The sequence below is a fragment of the Felis catus genome, chromosome B1 (assembly GCF_018350175.1).
Source record: "Felis catus isolate Fca126 chromosome B1, F.catus_Fca126_mat1.0, whole genome shotgun sequence".
In the NCBI taxonomy this organism is placed as follows: Eukaryota; Metazoa; Chordata; class Mammalia; order Carnivora; family Felidae; genus Felis; species Felis catus.
The window spans coordinates 68875953-68894601 of record NC_058371.1 but is presented as its reverse complement, the minus strand read 5'-3'; the positions used below and the strand labels follow the sequence as shown (position 1 = coordinate 68894601).

Below are 18649 nucleotides of genomic sequence, written 5' to 3'. Positions count from 1 at the left end.
TAAATTATTAAAATTGGCTTCTCTCACATTTGTGTCTATGAGTAATTCTAACTTCTTAGATGTTGTGAAGTCAAACTCCTGTGGGAATCATAATTTCTGTTATATCCTCCTCCTGGAAAAACTTTCTAAATTGCTCATAGATGTTAACTGAGAGTTCAGCTCAATTTCATTTTGAAGTTTTATGTGAAATTACCCTTGAAATGAATAGTAACATCTTGAGTGTCAGTTACTAAAACACAATTTAGAAATGAATAGCGATATCCTAGATGTCAGTCACCAAAGCCAAATTTGTAGAGTTCCATGTCGCATTATATAATGTAAAATTGTTAGGAATACGTTGTTTAGTTTTATAGGTTGGACTGCCTTCAAAAAGTTTTTTTGTCTTTTCCTTTCCCCTAAAGTTTAGTTTCCTTTGGTAGATGTGAGACTTTATTCATTTATAAGGAAAGTTGGAACAACTGGTAAGTTGCCTGTGTTTGAGAGTTTGTTAGAAAACAGTCTTATTCATCTCTTGATATTTTTCTTCTCTCTCTCCTTTCCCCTCCTTCTCTGGATGTAGCTTACAAGACAGCTTTGAATACATCCACCAGGATCCTAATTTGGGAAAACTCAACACAAATCAGAATAACTTGGGTCCTTGTCGTACTGGAAGTAACCTAGGTAAAATCAGCCACATAACTGGGCTCTTTCTTTCTGAATACCACTATTGTGGGTGTGTGTTTTGCTTTATTTGAGTTTGTTGTTTTGTTTTGTTTTTTTGCATTATCTTTAATCTGTGTTTATTTTTGTGTGTGTACTTTGTTGGCCCTCTTCCGTGTGTCTCTGTCTCTAGGTCTGCTGCAAGCATGCGGCAGCAAACTGCTACAGGGCGTAGCTGAAGGAGGACCTCTCCGGCTCACCCGGAGCGCTTCTTTCTTTGCAGGTTTGTGTGGAATGCTGAGAACAGTGTGACCCACACACATTAGTAATAACTCCTGTGCAGTTTCTTAGAAAAAAATCCTGTTTGGTGCCTCTCTAGAAATCCAAGGGGCTCTTGAGATAATAGTTTCAAATGCAGCCAAGTTCACGGTGTTTTGAAAAATTCCACCAGTGAACTTCTATTGTAAATGTCTTTGCTAATACCCCAGTGTAAGCTGATTTTGATCTGAAATGAGCCCTTAGTGTTTCTAAGAGGATTATATTTTCTGATTTTCCTGGGCCTCTTCAGGTCTGAACTGTTTTCCTTTCCCATGGTATATACTTCTATCCATTTAGTCACCTGCATCCCCACCTGCACAGAGTTTCTTCAAAAGTCACCTAATAAGAGCATGGAAGACCTCTCTCTCTCTCTCCCTCTCTCTCTTTTTCTCTTCCTCAGCCACCTCATCTCTCCCTCTCTCTCTCTCTCCTTTCCACCCCTACTCTCTCTAGCATTTAAGTAGTTTAAATGCAGTTTCTAGGTTCTTTACAGGTATAATCATCTCGGTCTCTCTGGGTAGGTAAATTCTTAGATTTAACTGGCCTTGCTAGCTAAAGCTGTTGAATGTCTGTTGAAGTCTGGCATGATTAACAAGTGTGGGGAATCTTCATTACTAACATTAAAGGTTATGTTTATGACAAATGGTATTCCTCATTCTGTTCTTTGTAGCTGGAAATGTGCTAAGCTCTATTAGTTAACTGACACCCCGATGAAAGTGACACCTTCCCACCTACTTAGAGTGAGGCTAACATGTTTATATCCTCTCTTCAAAATTATGAAAATAAACAGTCTTCAAAAACTATCTGGAAAGTATAATAATCAGGCAGGGCCCTGGGTTTCTCATACATTGTAAAGCTTACTATAGCAATATGTCCTCTACCCTCTAGCTCAATATGTATGATGAATCTGAAGCATTCCTACAAGTCTGTAATACTTTAGAGTGTTTTCTAAAATTCATGCCAGGATATTCGTTTTTCTCAGTAACTCTACAGTGATACTGGGTGTATATGGAAAAGAAATGGAGGAAGAAATATTTGAAAATGAAGGGGTTTTTATCTGCCAAGAGAGTGGGTTATAAACAGAAACATTTTTTAAATTTATGAAATGGTATTCAAATATTTCTGTTTCCTAAGTTGCCTATAGTTACTAATAAAACTGATTATAAAGCATTTTGAAAATACGGTGCTATTTAAATATTACTAATGATGAGGACAATGGCTGGAAGTATCTGCCTGAGAATGTTTGTTCATTTTATCAACTGCATGAATAGTTTATTATTCAGTTTGCTTTAGAAATAGGCACCACTCCAACAAGTTTTTATGCTACAGTAGGGTAAAGACAGGTAATTACTTGGTTCTGTTTTTACTCTCACCATTGTGTTTTATGTATTTAATTTTGCTTTCTCGTTAATTTTCATATATACACGTATGCCAACCATCAATAGCAGTAGCCTACTTTGAAATGTAAAAATTACTGTAGTGGCTTTTAAACAAGGCCTTCTTTGGAAGTTCAATAACATTGTTACCTTTTGCCTTTATCTTAGCACATAGCACTCCAGTTGACATGCCAAGCAGAGGACAGAATGAAGACCGGGACAGCGGTATTGCTAGATCAGGTATTTGCACTTCCTTTTATATGTTTAGTTGATAGAGTGAACTATCTGTAATGATTAAGTAGGTGGGAAAATAGAAGACAGGTCTCACCTTCTGGGTTTTTTCCTTTGCCATATTCTTTTTTTTTTTTTTTTTTAATTTTTAAATATTTATTTATATTCGAGAGAGAGAGACAGAGTGCAAGCAGGGAAGCGGCAGAGAGAGAAGGAGACACAGAATCCGAAGCAGGCTCTAGGCTCTGAGCTGTCAGCACAGAGCCTGACGTGAGGCTCAAACCCACCAACTGTGAGATCATGACCTGAGCCGAAGTCAGACGCTTCCCTGATTGAGCCACCCAGACGCCCCTCCTTTTCCATATTCTAAGGTAGTCTCATGTGTCTGAAGACCCAGAACGTTGATATACAGCATCTAGGAGTGATTGTACAACATGGACTAGTTTTTTCTAAACCTAAACTCATATGAGACTATATTGTATTTGAGAAATTTCTTTTTTTTTAATTAAAAAAAATTTTTTTTAATGTTTATTTATTTTTGAGAGAGAGATAGAGTGCAAATGGGGGAAGGGGCAGAAAGAGAGGGAGACACAGAATCCAAAGCAGGCTCCAGGCTCTAGGTTCCGATCTGTCAGCACAGAGCCTGACGCAGGACTGGAGCCCACGAACTGAGATCGTGACCTGAGCCAGTCAGACTGACTGAGCCACCCAGGCGCCCCTAAGACAGCAATTTTGACTGAGAGTGATTTTGGTTCCATGGTGGTACCCATTTCTTCTTGCCTTGAAATTCAACCCTAACGAAACTAGCTCCAGTGCCAGCCAGCCCTGTTCAGGTGGGCCCTACCAGGGCAGGGAGCTGAGCTTTGGGACGTTAAGATCTTCAGTACACATTCACAGCCTTTGAGGAACTGATGTACTGATGCACTGATGTAGCTCAAAGCTCAGCTACTCCTCTAGTAGAGAATGCTGACAGCACCCCCTAAGGAATGGGGAAATTCTCCTAAGACCATTGAATACAAATCAAATTTAAAATTTAAAAACAGTGTTCTTTTTAGCAGTTCATGAGTTACTCTTTACCTTCTCAGATTTCATGTTTGTACAAAAATTGCTTTAAATGAAAATGATACAAGTCTAAGCAGCAGGAGTTACATTTCTGACCAATGGCTCAATGCTCAAGTTTACAAAAAAAGATTATGAAGACCAAAAGCAATCAGTTGTTTTTATTTCATCATAAATAAAATCCGGTGTACTTTATACGTGACATACATAAACAAAGGAAGGGGATTCAGTAACAAATGACATTTCATTTAATAACTCAGGAGCAGAGTTGTACGGAGTGGGATGAAGGACCCTGGTACCACACAAAAGGAACATGAGGACTCCTTTGAGGTGTGTCTGAGGGCCAGAGATGGATACAGAAATGAAAGGAAGGCAAGGAAGAAAGGCATCTGAGGCACTGGCTGGCTGGCCTGTTTGGTGAAGGTGTCCTGTATCACTGGTAAAACCAGTGGGGTGCTCTTAGTCTTTAGTGGAAGGCAGAGGCTGCGTGTCTGATGTGTGCATCAGGCAAAAAAACCCACACTCCTCCAAGGCCTCCATTTCCAGATCACTGCTTCACTGCCCTTCTTCTACAGCACAGAATCTACCTCAGATCTAAACCACAAATCAAAAATCGTAGCGGAATCATGTACAAAGGCAGAAACTGAGAGATCTTAAAAGCAGTATTAGAAAAGTTTAAGCCTTGAAGGAATGAGAGAAGGGATAGCTAAGATAAAATCTAGATCACCTGACTCTAGGACAGAAGAGAGGGTGACTGGCAGGTCCTCCCGCAGAGGTGGACAGATTTACCTCCACAGACACCTTTCTTCCTCTGATTTTATTTTCAATACTCAACAAGCAAATTCCCAGTAAAATTAGCTCAAGGAAGCTTCCTTTTAAAAAGAAATTTCTCATGGGGCACCTGGGTGGCTCAGTCAGTTAGGCATCTGACTTCGGCTCAAGTCATGATCTCACAGTTCTTGAGTTCAAGCCCTGCCTCAGGTTCCCTGCTGAGAGCAACAGAGCAGAGCCTGCTTGAGATTCTCTCTCCCTTTCTCTTTCCCTTCCCCACTTATGCACATGCTTTCTCTCTCTCTTTCACTCTCAAAATAAATAAATTGACTTTAAAAAAAGTAGTAAAATAGGCAGAAGATCAGTATGAGAAAAACTTTAACATGTCTTCTCATTTTTATTCAAGTGTTTTGAAATGAACCTTCAGTGTAAGAATACACATCATCGTAGTATTCAACTAGGACATGTGTTTTGGCTGCTCTGCAGGTACAGGGTGGATCCCACCCCAAATTTGGTTTGGATGTCGAGACTAATGACACCACACACATGCAAGAGGGTATGAAAGTATTTATCACTCACGTAATGACACTTTCTGGTGAGAGCTGGATGGGCTTCCCAAGCTGGTCAGAAAATGACTTGAGAGGGGTGCCTGGGTGGCTTAGTCGGTTAAGCGTCTGACTTCAGCTCAGGTCATGATCTCATGGTTTGTGGGTTCGAGCCCCACATCGGGCTCTGTGCTGGCAAATTGGAGCCTGGAGCCTGCTTTGGAATCTGTGTCTCCATGCCCCTCTCTCTGCCCCTCCCCTTCCCATATGTGCACGTATTCTTGCTCTCAAAATAAATAAACATTAAAAATAAAAGAAAATGCCTTGAGAGAAAGGGAAAGGAGATGATCTTCAGGTTATTATGATGGTTAGGGGGTAGGGCCAGGGTGAGAGCTTCCACACACAGGTTGAACTTCCTAGTGGTTGCAAAGGAGAAAGCCTCTAGGCTTTCTCATCACCTTGCCCAGATGTGGGGCAGACAAGGAAGAGGTTTGAGAGGAGAAGCTTAAAAGGTATCGGCAGTCAGACATCAAAAAATGGAGTCAGACTGTTTATTACAACGTGTGTCACCACTGAATAATGCAAAATGACATCCCACTTGGATCTGAATTCTTCATTGATTTAACTGATAGAGTGCTTTGTAAAGAGTGGCAAGAGTCAAGGAGGGTACTGCTTTGTTTGTTGTCTGTGTGGGAGAAAGGCCGTGGCATCCCGTTGACCTTGAGTGTATAAATGTAGGCAAAGGCTTGAACTCACTTTATGTGAGTCTTGGCGGTACTGATTGTGCTCCTCTGGGAACACAAGAGAATGGGAGGCCCCAAGGAGATGCTGGGACATCATCTCCCACTCACTTTCTGTCTCCCCTGGGAAATTGTTGTGAAACTGTCTCATCACCTCCAGGCTTCAGATAAGGTTTGGAGCTTTCTGCCCTGCCCACCTGAGACTAGAAGTGCAGACTAGAGAATTGCTGAGCTGTGGTCTCCAACTGCTCCCCAGCACCAGGGCCTCCTACAACTCAGGGTGTGGGCATCTGATCCCTTTTGTGTCAGTACTGTCCTTTTTGGCGTGTGAGGCAGGGATCACTGGGGACTGGCACTTTTGGTTTATTCTTCTTTCCACAGACTATGTAAGAAACTGTCCCAATCTAAAAATGTCTTTTTACATCATTACTCTCAAGCCTTTACTTTGGGCTTTGCCTTGCCTTCTATATATGAACTTGGCAGTCTGTAATGTAGCTTGGACAGAACTCCATTTCTTCATTTCTTTATACTTCTCATATTTTAAGTCAGACCTTTGGTTATTCTCCTGGCATGAATGTTTGTTTTCCATTTCACAAATTTGCTGACTCTTTTGCTTTAGCTTTTTCCTTTCTACATTTGCATTCTTATTACCTGTTTAAGAAAAATTAGAATAAAAAAGTAATGCAGATAGCATCCCAAACTAGGGATCTAGAATAATTCTAAACAAAGATGTGTGATACAGTTATGGAGAGATTTTAAAACTTTATTAAGGGGCACCTGGTTGGCGCAGTCGGTTAAGCGTCCGACTTCAGCCAGGTCACGATCTCGCGGTCCGTGAGTTCGAGCCCCGCGTTAGGCTCTGGGCTGATGGCTTGGAGCCTGGAGCCTGTTTCCGATTCTGTGTCTCCTTCTCTCTCTGCCCCTCCCCCGTTCATGCTCTGTCTCGCTCTGTCCCAAAAATAAATAAAAAACGTTGAAAAAATAAAAAATAAAAAAAAAAAACTTTATTAAAAGAAGACCTTCCCTTGTGAAGCCAGACAAAATAACTCTCACTTATATGGAAGAGCAAAGAACCAAGAGAATTTTTATTCTTCGCAAAAGTCTTTGTAGGCACTTCATTCTTAGACTACAGACTATGAATTAAAAGGCATACAAAGGTTAAATAACTTGGCACATAATTGTAGAGGCTTGATCACCAAGGCTCGGCTAGAGTTTATATCCTAACTAAGGAATTAAAATTTAAGGTGCTTTCAATGAAATATTATTCAGTGCTAAAAAGGAATGAGCTATCAAACTGGGACAAAATATGAGAGAAACTTAAATCATATGGCTAAGTGTAAGAAGCTGAGCTGAGAAGACTTACCTATTATAGGAGTTCAACTGTGTGACATCTGGAAAAGGCAAAATTATAGAGACAGTAAAAAGATCCGTGGTTACCAGGAGTGGGGACAGGGGCAGGGAGGGATGAGTAGATGGAGCACAGAGGGTTTTTAGGGAACTGGAAATATTTTCATTGATACTGTAGTAGACGGTACATGTCAGTACACGTTTGTTGGAACTCAAAGTACAACACTAAGAGTGAACTCTGTGGTGAGTTATGGATTCTGGCTGATTTTGCTTGAGTGTTGGTTCATCAGCTGTATCAAGTATAGCACTCTGGTGTGTGATATTCATCATGGGGCAGGCTCTGTGTATGTGACAGCAGGGGCTATATGGACAGAGCTCTGTACCTTCCACTAAGTTTTTCTATGAACCTAGAGCTACCCTAAAAAATTCTCTATTTTTAAAAATTAACGTGTTTGGGGGCACCTGGGTGGCTCAGTCTGTTGAATGTTGGACTTTGGCTCAGGTCATGATCTCCCAGTTCTTGAGTTCGAGCCCTACGTCAGCCTCACTGCTGGCAGCACGGAGGCTCCTTCAGATCATTTGTCCCCCTCTCTTTCTGCCCGTCCCCTGCTCACACACTCTCTCTCTCAAAACAAACAAACAAAAAAAATTAAGGTGTTTTGAAATCGTGGTGGTGAGGACATTTTCTTTGTCTTTTCACTGAGGGAACTTGATAGGAATTTTATTAAAACTTAAAAGACCTGGGACACTTTTGAGGACCCCATATCGTCTTAAAATCACTCTGTGGTTTGGTAACTATGACGTGCTAACTAAAATTTGATTTGCCAATTAACATATTTATTTGGTTTATTTAAAATGGCATTTTCCTATCCGACAATAATCACAGCTCTATTAATTGACCTTTGAAAATGCTTCTGTTCCTTTGTAATGAGAAATACGACTGGTACACTTTAAGGAACCTCGTATTTTTCAAGTGTTGAAGCAAAAACTCTAAGCGAAGCACCATCAGTGTTACAGCAAAAAAAGATGATTGCTGTGTTTTGGATGTAGTGCCCTCTGTGCCAAATATAAAAAGTGTTCAGGGTCAGAGCTGTACTACTGCTGTCCATCACCATCACTGCCTCCACTACCACCACAAAACGACAACAACAACAAAAGAATGTTTTGAAATGAGGGTAGGGAGGAAAAAGAGAAAATCCATGTGCTCTGCATACAGCTTTGACCGCAGGAAACTTTTAACGAACTCACACTTTGAATTCTCTGTAGAAATTTGCCTCCCTAATGCTTTGTTTCTGTCATAATTACCGATTGAGACAGACATCGCTGTTCTTCCCATAACCATTTGCTCACTCTTCATGCAGCAATATTTCTTGAGCATCTTATGTGCCAGGCGTTTTCGTAGGATATGGGGCTAGATCAGGGATCATCTTGATCCATGATCTCATGGAGTTTATGTTTAATAGAGGAAACACAGATAATAGATAGTAAAATGTAGGTAAGCACTTACACTGAGGAAAAGTAGAACGTATGGGGTGCTCGTGGGAGGCCTCTCCAAGAAGGTGAAATGTTCAGCTGACTGGATTGCCATGAAGATCAGAGCAAAGAGCATTTTGGGCATGGAACAGCTAGTGCAGAAACCGAGAGTGGAAACAGGCTTTGGAGCTTAGTGTATAAGGAATAGCAAGGAGGCTGGAATGTAGTAAGGGCGGGTGGTATAAGATGCACTTGGAGAGGAAATAAGGGGCCTAATCACATTAACTTAGTCTTCTCACTGTGACGGGATTGTTTCCAAATACACATAGACCCGTGCCAGTCCAAGCTGCAGAAGAGACGGAAGAGTCTAGCCAACTACCAAATGCATTAAACGTTAATGAAACAGTTATCTGAATCCACCCTTTTCTCATGAAAATGGCAATGAGTTGTAGACCAAAATTAGGGCTGTTCTCCCATTTGAGAGTTATCAACTATATTAATAGCTTCCTATTGTGTGTGATCGACGATGATATACCATAGTACTTTAACATAAAAATCATATTAAATAGTATTAACATATTTTGATAAGGAAATGCTTGATAGCACTAAGCCAGCACTTTAGCTTAATATTTCACTTATATACCATAAAAAATTTTATTCGGTATTTTATAATGAGAAAGGATTATTCTCTTCTGTGTTTTATTTTTTTTAATTGTTTCCCTTCCCTTTCACATGTCTATTACAAATCCTAGGTTGTTTTCATAATCAACTAATCAGAACTAATAACATTTTAGTACTCCAAAATGTTGTATACTTAGCTTTCCTGTTCCAAGAATTATCAGAGGGAGTAAATAGCCAGCATTTATTGTGGGGGCTAATAAGTATTTTGCATGTATTGATTTGTTTAATCCTCACAGGAACCTTATGAAATAGGTCACTGCTTTTCAAACTTCTCTTTTGTCTGAAGTTCATGCTAATTAATGCATTTTATGTTATGATCCAGTAACAAACATCTTTCTTTATACATAACAAAAGTTTCATCAGTTAATAGCACTGCAATATACTCTTATGTTTTTTCTTTTTAATTTTTTATCTTTTTTAAGTATATTTATTTTGAGAGAGAATGCACAAGCAGGGGAAAGAGAGAGAGAGAGAGAGAGAGAGAGAGAGAGAGAGAGAACCCCAAGCAGGCTTCGCGCTGTCAGTACAGAGCCCAGTGTGGGGTTCCATCTTACGAACTGTGAGATCATGACCTGAGTTGAAATCAAGAGTCAGATGCTTAACCAAATGAGCCACCCAGGCGCCCGCTTTTTTTTTTTTTTTTTAATGGTGGTGTCAGTTCACTAAATAATTCACAATTCACTAGCAGATTGTAGTTCTCATGGAAAATACTGAGGTGTGGTGTTTTACTGTCCTCATTTTACAGATGAGAAAGCTAACAGTTTAAGTAAACTGCCCAAGTGTTACATGTAACAGCTGGTGAGTAGCAGAGGTAGGATTTGAACCAGGAGCCTGGGCTTTTACTCAGTTTACTAAACTGAATTGTATAGCTATACCTTTAATTTCCAGAATAAATTTGGCCCTCAGAGTCATCTCCATCTTGCCTCTGTGACAGGGAAAAAAAATGTTTATGAAACAAGTACTGCCCCTCAGCCCTGTCCTCCACCTGCCAAGAAGTTGAATTGATCAGCATAAGTCAGGGAGAGACAGGGGACCCTGAAGATTTAGGAATAGGGAATGAAGAGTTTGTGTACCTTATGGGGGACTTTTAGAGCTTGAGGATGTGGCACAAATGTCTAATTGGGATTTTTTTATTAAGTAGTTTTGTGTGATTTTGAGGAAAAACTCTCTTCTATCTCCCTTCGACATTGTCAGGAAAATTACCCACCACTGATATTTCAAATAAGGATTTGACTTTGGGCAGTTAAGTCCAGCCTCAGGGTGAAACCAGGTCAGAACAGAGGCAAGCCTGTTGGGGCCAGCCACATCTGGGTGATACTTTAGTGAAGAAGTGCCGTACGTTCACTAACGATTTATTGCCTGTTGTGTTCAAGGAGCTGTCCTGGCTGGATACAGGGATGCAAAGCTGATTTAGATGTACCAAACACCTTTGTTATGAGTAGTGACTAAATTAGAAGAAAACCATGTCACGCACCTCTGCTGTGCAAAGAACCTTGAGTTGTTTTGCATCTAATTCCGTAGCCTGGCAAGTTCATTGCTATTCATGTAGGTTTGAAGCTCCACGCAGGCGGATGTGTGTCTGTCTTGTCCACCAGTGTATCCCAGTTGCCACACGCAACACCTGGCACATTGTACACACTCCAGCATTTGCTGACTGATTATTGACTAACAGCCAAGTAACTCCTGGGGTATTTAAGAAATCAGGTCAGGGAGTCAGGTTATTTACATCTGCCTATGAAAGCATAAATTAAAATGTAAAACTTTATATGGGAAATTGCCTTATCAAGTGATATCCGTGAGCATAATATATTATGTGTCCTGAAGTCAATTTCCTTTGTCCTGTGATCTGCTTCTGAAAACATTGACCAGCTTTCAACATAGCACCCCATTTTCTTTTCCACTGGACTGACTTTTCAGGGTCTAATTCCTTAGCCCAAGGAAAGTAAAAGAGTCTATCTTCTTTCATTCTTCCAAACGAGTAGACCTCCATCAAGCAGCTCTGCTTTGTAAGAATGCCTTTGCCTACCCTAAAAGGGACGGGTCCCTCCCTGCCTGTTAAAGAAGTCTGGGCTGGCATGTCAGCTCACACTGAGAGCCTAAGTGCAGGCATTTAATACTTTGTAGACGAAAGAAGCAGAGAGAGGCTCTGAGGCAAAAAAGTAATCCAAGCAGAAAATATATTTAAGACTAGAGGTTGCTTTTTCACAGCCAAGGAAGTGGCTGTGGGGAGCTGGTTGCTGGAGGGAAGGAGCATAAATATGTATTGTGTATTTGGAGATAGGGGATCGGAGAGAGGATACTATGTGGAGGAACTACTTATTTGCCTGGATTTCACCTCAAAATAGAAAATGAAGAAGTAGTTAAGAGGAGAAAATATATGTCCATAAACATTGTATATGACATTAGTTATCAGGTGTATAACAATGATGCTGTGTGAACCGTTGTCCTGGAAATCTGCATTTACATTCTGATGAAGTTAGTATTAATTATGTTGCCTTTTTAATGTGGGGCCTCGTGATTGATGCAGTTGCTATGTCTGTAATCCCTATTTTTTAAATTTATTTTCCTTTTTAAAGGATATTTTCTTTGTAAGAGAGAAGTCATAGTCTCCCCCTGCTGGATATGGCTGGTAGAACCCGAAAATTTAGGTCACTTGGCATGTATGTTGTGTAGCTACGAGAGGATTCATTTACCTGGACTTTGAACTTTCAAATTTTCTTCCCCACAGCCTCACTTAGCAGCCTTTTGATTACACCTTTTCCATCTCCAAGCTCCTCCACATCCTCTTCCAGTAGTTACCAGCGCCGCTGGCTTCGAAGTCAGACAACAAGTTTGGAAAATGGCATCATTCCAAGGAGGTGAGTTGCAAGTTTGCTCTTGCTAAGAAAGGTACTAGTTGCAGGCAGCTCAAACAAACTGGCAGTACTCACCTGTTGTCAGTGGAAAAAGAACTAAGACCTCTTGGTTAGCTTCAGCTTAGGCTGAAAATTTGCAAGTGATAAGTTTTATAAAAAGAATAAATATAGAAGCCAAACAGCAATCTGGTTTGGAAGACACTGGGGAATAATCTGGGTCATTGTGCCGTGTACGAGCTAGACTTGGTGTTATTTAAGGTGAGTGTGCTCTCTCTTTGAATTGGCTCCCTTCCAGATACAGCTCTTGGGAGCTAGAGGGGTGGAATAAATCTCTTCCTTGGCTTACTTCACAGTAAGACCACCAGTGTGGTCTTTGGAAACCTGTGAACTCAAGGATTGGGACATACTCTTTTCATAAAACTTAAATTCTTAAACTGAGTGGTCACGACTCTGATTATAAAGATGGCGTCGAGGTATATTCTGCCTTCATTGCAGTTGAATTTTAGTTCTAAAGTTTAGTTGTTTTGCAAAATACACATGGTTGGCTCGTTATGATGTTACATCAGTAGCTTCCACTTTCTTCTTCCTACAACCCAAAACCTTAAAGGGAATTAGTATAGGTTGTACCTATAAAAATTCACATGTAAATTGGTTGATTTAGTGAGTTCGCTAGTAATCACCATGTGTAGGGATCCGTGAAGGTGTAAAGATGATTCAGTTACATGCCTGCATTTGTGAACTACTAGTATAGTTTGTTGACTGGTAGGGAAGGCGATATGCACATAAATAATGGCATAAAGACGTTAAACTGTAGGGGCTCTTGGGTGGCTTAGTCAGTTAAGTGTCCGACTCTTGATTTTGGCTCAGGTCATGATCTCACGGTTCTTGAGTTTGAGCTCCACTTTGGACTCTGTGCTGACAGCATGGAGCCTGCTTGGCATTTTCTCTCCCTCCCTCCCTCCCTCCCTCCCTCCCTCCCTCCCTCCCTCCCTCCCTGTCTCTTTCTTTCTCTTTCTCTCTCTCTCTCTTTCTCTGCCCCTACCCTGCTTGTGCATGCTCTCTCTCTCAAAATAAATAAATAGACATCAAAATTTTTTAATAAAGATGTTAAACTATAAATGCCATGGGCAGGGCATAAAGCACTTTGGGACTCAGGGGAGGGAGAGAATACCTGCTGGTGGTCATGGGGGGCATGGCAGAGCCATGCATGGAGGAGATGGCGCTTAAATAACAAGCTGAGAAACAAGGGTTAGGGTGTGTGTATAGCACATGTCAGGCTGCTTGCCTCTCTTCTGTTATTCTCACAATCCTAGCTAGCTCGGCCAAGAGAAAAACATATAGCTGCTTCACTCGCTGAGGAACTGTTTGGTGGTTGGTGGACTTTGAGTGGAATGGCGGACTTTGGTGTGAGGACAAGTCCTAGCTCTGCCACTCACTAGGTGTACGTGACAGTGAATTAGTCTGGATTCAAAGTGTTGCTTCGGCATCTGCCTTATTTGTGCTAGTACCAGCCTCATGGTGTTGTTGGGAGAATTAAATGAGATACAGCAAGTCAAGTCAAGCTAAGACAAGACATGGGAAAGAAAATACTAGTCAGGATGACTTATTTGCACTTATTGCCATCATTATCATTACCATCACTACAGTGGTCAAAAGAAGGCATCCCACCTCCCTCCCTGCCATTACAGCAGCTTCTGTGATTGAAGAGAATGACGGGTCTTGAGAAATCTTCCGCTTTATGCATTTCTTTTTTTTTCTTAATTTTTTTAACATTTATTTATTTTTTTTTTAATTTTTTTTTCAATATTTATTTATTTTTGGGACAGAGAGAGACAGAGCATGAACGGGGGAGGGGCAGAGAGAGAGGGAGACACAGAATCGGAAACAGGCTCCAGGCTCTGAGCCATCAGCCCAGAGCCCGACGCGGGGCTCGAACTCACGGAGCGCGAGATCGTGACCTGGCTGAAGTCGGACGCTTAACCGACTGCGCCACCCAGGCGCCCCACATTTATTTATTTTTGAGAGAGAGACAGAGCATGGGTGAAGGAGGGCCAGAGAGAGAGAGAGAGAGACAGAATCCGAAGCAGGCTTCAGGCTCTGAGCTGTCAGCACAGAGCCTGACGTGGGGCTTGAACTCACAGACTGTGAGATCATGACCTGAGCCGAAGTCGGACACTCAACTGAGTCACCCAGGCGCCACTATGCATCTCTTTACTAAAAATGTTTTTCCACCCCTTCAGGATTAAATCTCAAGTTGAATAGCATTCTCCAACTCACTCCTCTAAAAATTCTTCAACATTCTAATTTGAATTGAGATCTGGCTTTAGAAACTAAAGAATATCTAATGAACTTACAACTAAAATAAGTATTTTTAGTTCAAAAATGAAAATGCCCCCAGGGGCGCCTCTGTGGCTCAGTGGCTTGAGCATCCAACTCTTGATTTTCGTTCAGGTCATGATCCCAGGGTCATGGAGTCGAGCCCTGCAACAGGCTGTGTGCTGAGCATGGAGTTTACTTGGGATTCTCTCTCTCCCTCTCCCTTTCCCCTCTCCTCTGCTTGCCTTCTCTCTCTCTCTCTCTCTCTCTCTCTCTCACAAAATACAATAAAAAAAAAAAGAAAATGTGGAGCCCCTTTGTTCAAAAAGTAAGGAAAAGTACTATTAAAGGTACTAAAAGGTAAAGATTTAAAAAATATTTTGCTTACAAAATATAATAGGAATAATAGTGAAATATGAAGAAAAACTATAGATTGCAAAATTAATATTTCAGCATCATAATTTTACATAATAATGCTATTATCTTGATTCATCATAAGTCTTTCCTGGCTCATTTTTCTATATTCCTTTGTCAGGTTATCAAAATTTATACTTTTTAGCAACTTTGCTTTCAATTGATATAATTGAAAGCAGCATTAGTCAGTCTTGGCAAATGCGAGATGGCAAATGATTTTTGACAATTTTTCGTTTTGAGAAAGATCTTTCTGCTGATGTAACTGTTACTGGAACTTTATGCGTTATGAAAACATTGGATTAAGTTTTTGATAAATTTTCAAAATATAAATTTCATTGCATCCAGATCTGATGATTCTTGTGGAACAGTTTTTCTAAAAAAATTTAATTCTTCGCACAAATCCATTTTTGTATAAGACTGAATTTAATTTTAAATGTAAATTTATACAAAGTTATTTTAATGTCTCCTCTGACATTTACTGTAACTCATGAAAGTCTTACAAGCAACTGAGTTTCTTCATGAGTTGTATATAATTCAAAATGCCTGTTTTTTCATTCTATCACTGCATCTTCAATTGTAAGGAAAATTTGTTTTATTTTATTTAAAAAATTTGTTAACATTTATTTATTTTTGAGAGACAGAGAGAGACAGAACACAAGTGGGGGAAGGGCAGAGAGAGAGGGAGACACAGAATCTGAAGCAGACTTCTAGGCTCCGAGCTGTCAGCTCAGAGCCCAATACGAGGCTTAAACCCACAAAGTATGAGATCATGACCTGAACCAAAGTCAGACGCTTAACCAACTGAGCCACCCAGGCGCTCCAGGAAAATTAATTTTAAATGGGCTTTCTTATTAATAATTTGTATATCTGAAGCTTCAAATGAAAACAATGGGTTTTTTTCTCTGTCCGGTGCAACAATCTTTACATTTAATTTCTATGGGGCGCCTGGGTGGCTCAGTCAGTTGAGCGCCCAGCTTCAGCTCAGGTCATGATCCCACGGTCCGTGGGTTCAAGCCCCACATCGGGTTCTGTGCTGACAACTCAAGAGCCTGGAGCCTGTTTCAGATTCTGTGTCTCCCTCTCTCTCTGCCCCTCCCCACCTCATGCTCTGTCTCTGTCTCTCTCAAAAATAAATAAACTTTAAAAAAAAAATTAAAAAAAAATTTCTATTTCTATGCCTGTAGATATATACTTTGTAATGTTGCAGTGCTTTCCAAACTGTAGATGGTAAACTCTGAAGAATTCTGATTACTCCTGGATGTGCTTTATTGCAATGTCCACTGTGGGTGCTTTGTGATAATTCAGTGTCTTGGGTCTTGGGTCAGAGTTAAATATTTGTGCAGACTCTACAGGGACAGGTTCCGATGATGGATGGGCTAGCTGGCCTCGCACTGTGGGTCATGGCACTACCCAGGTCTTTGCTGTCTCCCATGGCTGTGGTTGCTGCTGCTCTCACAGCCACCAGTCTGGGCCCAGGTCCCAGGCTTGCTGCCTTGGGGCCTCCTGCTACCCTGGACTGCTCAGACACGTGGGCGTGTGCCTGACTGCCTAGCTAGTTGCTCAGCGGCTGGGTTGCATGCCCTTAGGCCGGAGCCCACTGTGCACTCTGCAGCCTGGTGTCTTCACTGCTCGCTCACATGTTTCATTGTCCCATCAGACTTTACCTACAGAATACAGGCTCAAAGATAAAATTACCAAGAATTCAAGATGGCAACCGCAAAACATTAAATCAAACCTGGGGCCCATCTGGGAACAGGGCTCTGTGTGAGTGGGGTCTCATGCCCATGAAGCTGGCACACAGAGAATATAAATGTGGCTGACGTTTTGAATTGATCACTGTACCTATGAAGATCCCTTCATTTTAAGTTGATGCAGTTGATTTCTTACTTTTGGCAGGAATGGAGGTAGGAAAATTAGTTTTTTTATGTTAGACAGAACAGTGGGTACCAAAAACACGATTGCATCTGGCTTTGAGAGAAAATTCACAGTAATCAAAAACTTCCTAACAGATAAAGATGGAAAGGATGATTTCACAGTCCTTAGCAGTTGGTTCCACGCTGGATACTCATGTCTCCAGGCCCCCTGCTGTGCCAGGCGGTAACTTTTGGTTACTGGTTGGGGAGTTGGGCTTGGACCTTTACCAGCTGGTGGGGAAGTACTGCCTGTAATAGAAGAGAAACTGCAGAGATTCCATCCCTTAGTGAAGCTACTGAAACCTTAAAGGACTGAGGTATTAAATTTCCCAGAAGGGCTTTTGATTCGAATTATTAAATTGAACCAACCATATAAAGTTGATACAGGTTTGTTCTTTGACCTATAAAAATGGCAGTTTCATATGTTCCAATATAATACATACATTCAAATTAAATTCAAAGCTGACAAAAACAAACTAAGCAGTGGTGATATTAATTATAGATGATTGAGATGCACTTACATAATCATAGTTTTTGCTTTATTTATGATCTTGAAGTAAAAATAATGTATGTAAGTGCTTATTCGTAAGTGTCAACAAAATTCTACTTGATTTTTTTGTAAGAAGATTAAGAGTATAGCAGTGGGTTTTCCTTGACTTGAAGTCCTGTCAGCTGATGGGATTTCTCCCAGCTATTTGCTGTCCGTGCTCCAGCTGGCAGGATGCACCTGATGGCGTGAACAGCAGCAGACGGATCAGGCATGGGGCAGAGTCCCTGCTCCTTTCCAGAGTCTAGGAAATGAGCCCAGACTAGAAGACAGAAACCCGGGGTTCTAGCGCCAGCATTGTCTCTAAGAAGCTTTCTGTTCCTGAAGCAGGTTGATGAATCACCCTGCCTCAGTTTCCACATTTGCAAAAAGATCTGTGTACCTTACAGGGTGATTTGAGGGTGAGAAGATACGGTGAAGTATTTGGGTACATACTCAAATGTTTTAAAACATTCTGAAATGTTCTTTCATTGTGGAATAATTTTACAAATACAATTACAGTACTATATGATCTGATTTGCACAGTTGATCTAAGACTTCAGAATGAAGCTCTGTTGCGTTAGAATCCAGGAATCCAGTGGAGAGAGGGGCATCTGGGTGGCTCAGTTGGTTAAGCATCTGATTCTTTTTTATTTTTTTTTTTACATTTAAAAAAATATTTTTATTTATTTTTGAGAGAGAGAGAGAGTGAGCGAGCAAGCATGAGCAGGGAAGGGCAGAGAGAGGGAGGGAGACACACAATCCAAAGCAAGCTCCAGGCTCTGAGCTGTCAGCACAGAGCCCAACGTGGGGCTCGAACTCTTGAAACTGTGAAATCATGACCTGAGCTGAAGTTGGACACTTAAACTGACTGAGCCACCCAGGAGCCCCAAGCATCTGATTCTTGATTTAGGCTCAGGTCATGACCTCAGGGTCATGAAATCAAGCCCGAGTAGGGCTCTGCACCGGGCATGGAGCCTGCTTAAGATTCTCTCTCTCCCTCTACTCTTCCCCACCTCTCCCCCCACCCAAAAATAGAATGCATTAGACAGACACAGTGAAGCAAGTAAGAGCTACGCAGGGCTATTGTAGCTGTGGAAGTTTTTCAGAAATTCAGTAGGTGGCACTCTGTGCTGTGTTAAGACAGAGTTGGCTATTGTTTATACGGTAGAGATGAAGACGATGCATAAAAACGCATAGGGTTAAGTGTTTATTACAATTTCATTATTAAGGACCATATTGGCCAAAGATAAATGGACTGAGATGGTCATTTTACTTTGGGAAAAGAAGAGAAGTAGGAGATCCAGACAAAAAAAAGAAAAGGTTGCAAGAAAGTGTTGATAAATATAATCTCAGAACTTCCTATATAAAATAGAAATAAACTGGTGCAAAAAACAAAGTTATAGTACAGGTACTTTGGAAAAGGAGAATATTTACTGTATGGA

General features: G+C 40.9%; 1 protein-coding gene across 6 annotated transcripts in view; it reads left to right on the top strand.

Moving 5' to 3' along the window:
* FNIP2 (folliculin interacting protein 2) overlaps positions 1-18649 on the top strand; it is a 133864-nt gene that overhangs the window by 75210 nt on the left and 40005 nt on the right. For 4 of the 6 annotated variants that reach the window (XM_023252720.2, XM_023252723.2, XM_019828773.3 and 1 more), the window contains 4 exons: positions 560-660; positions 833-922; positions 2502-2573; positions 11909-12038. In XM_023252720.2, the coding sequence (XP_023108488.1) occupies positions 560-660; positions 833-922; positions 2502-2573; positions 11909-12038 (393 nt within the window). The remainder of the gene's footprint in view (positions 1-559; positions 661-832; positions 923-2501; positions 2574-11908; positions 12039-18649) is intronic. The other 2 variants (XM_023252722.2, XM_023252721.2) reach the window with 1 other exon arrangement.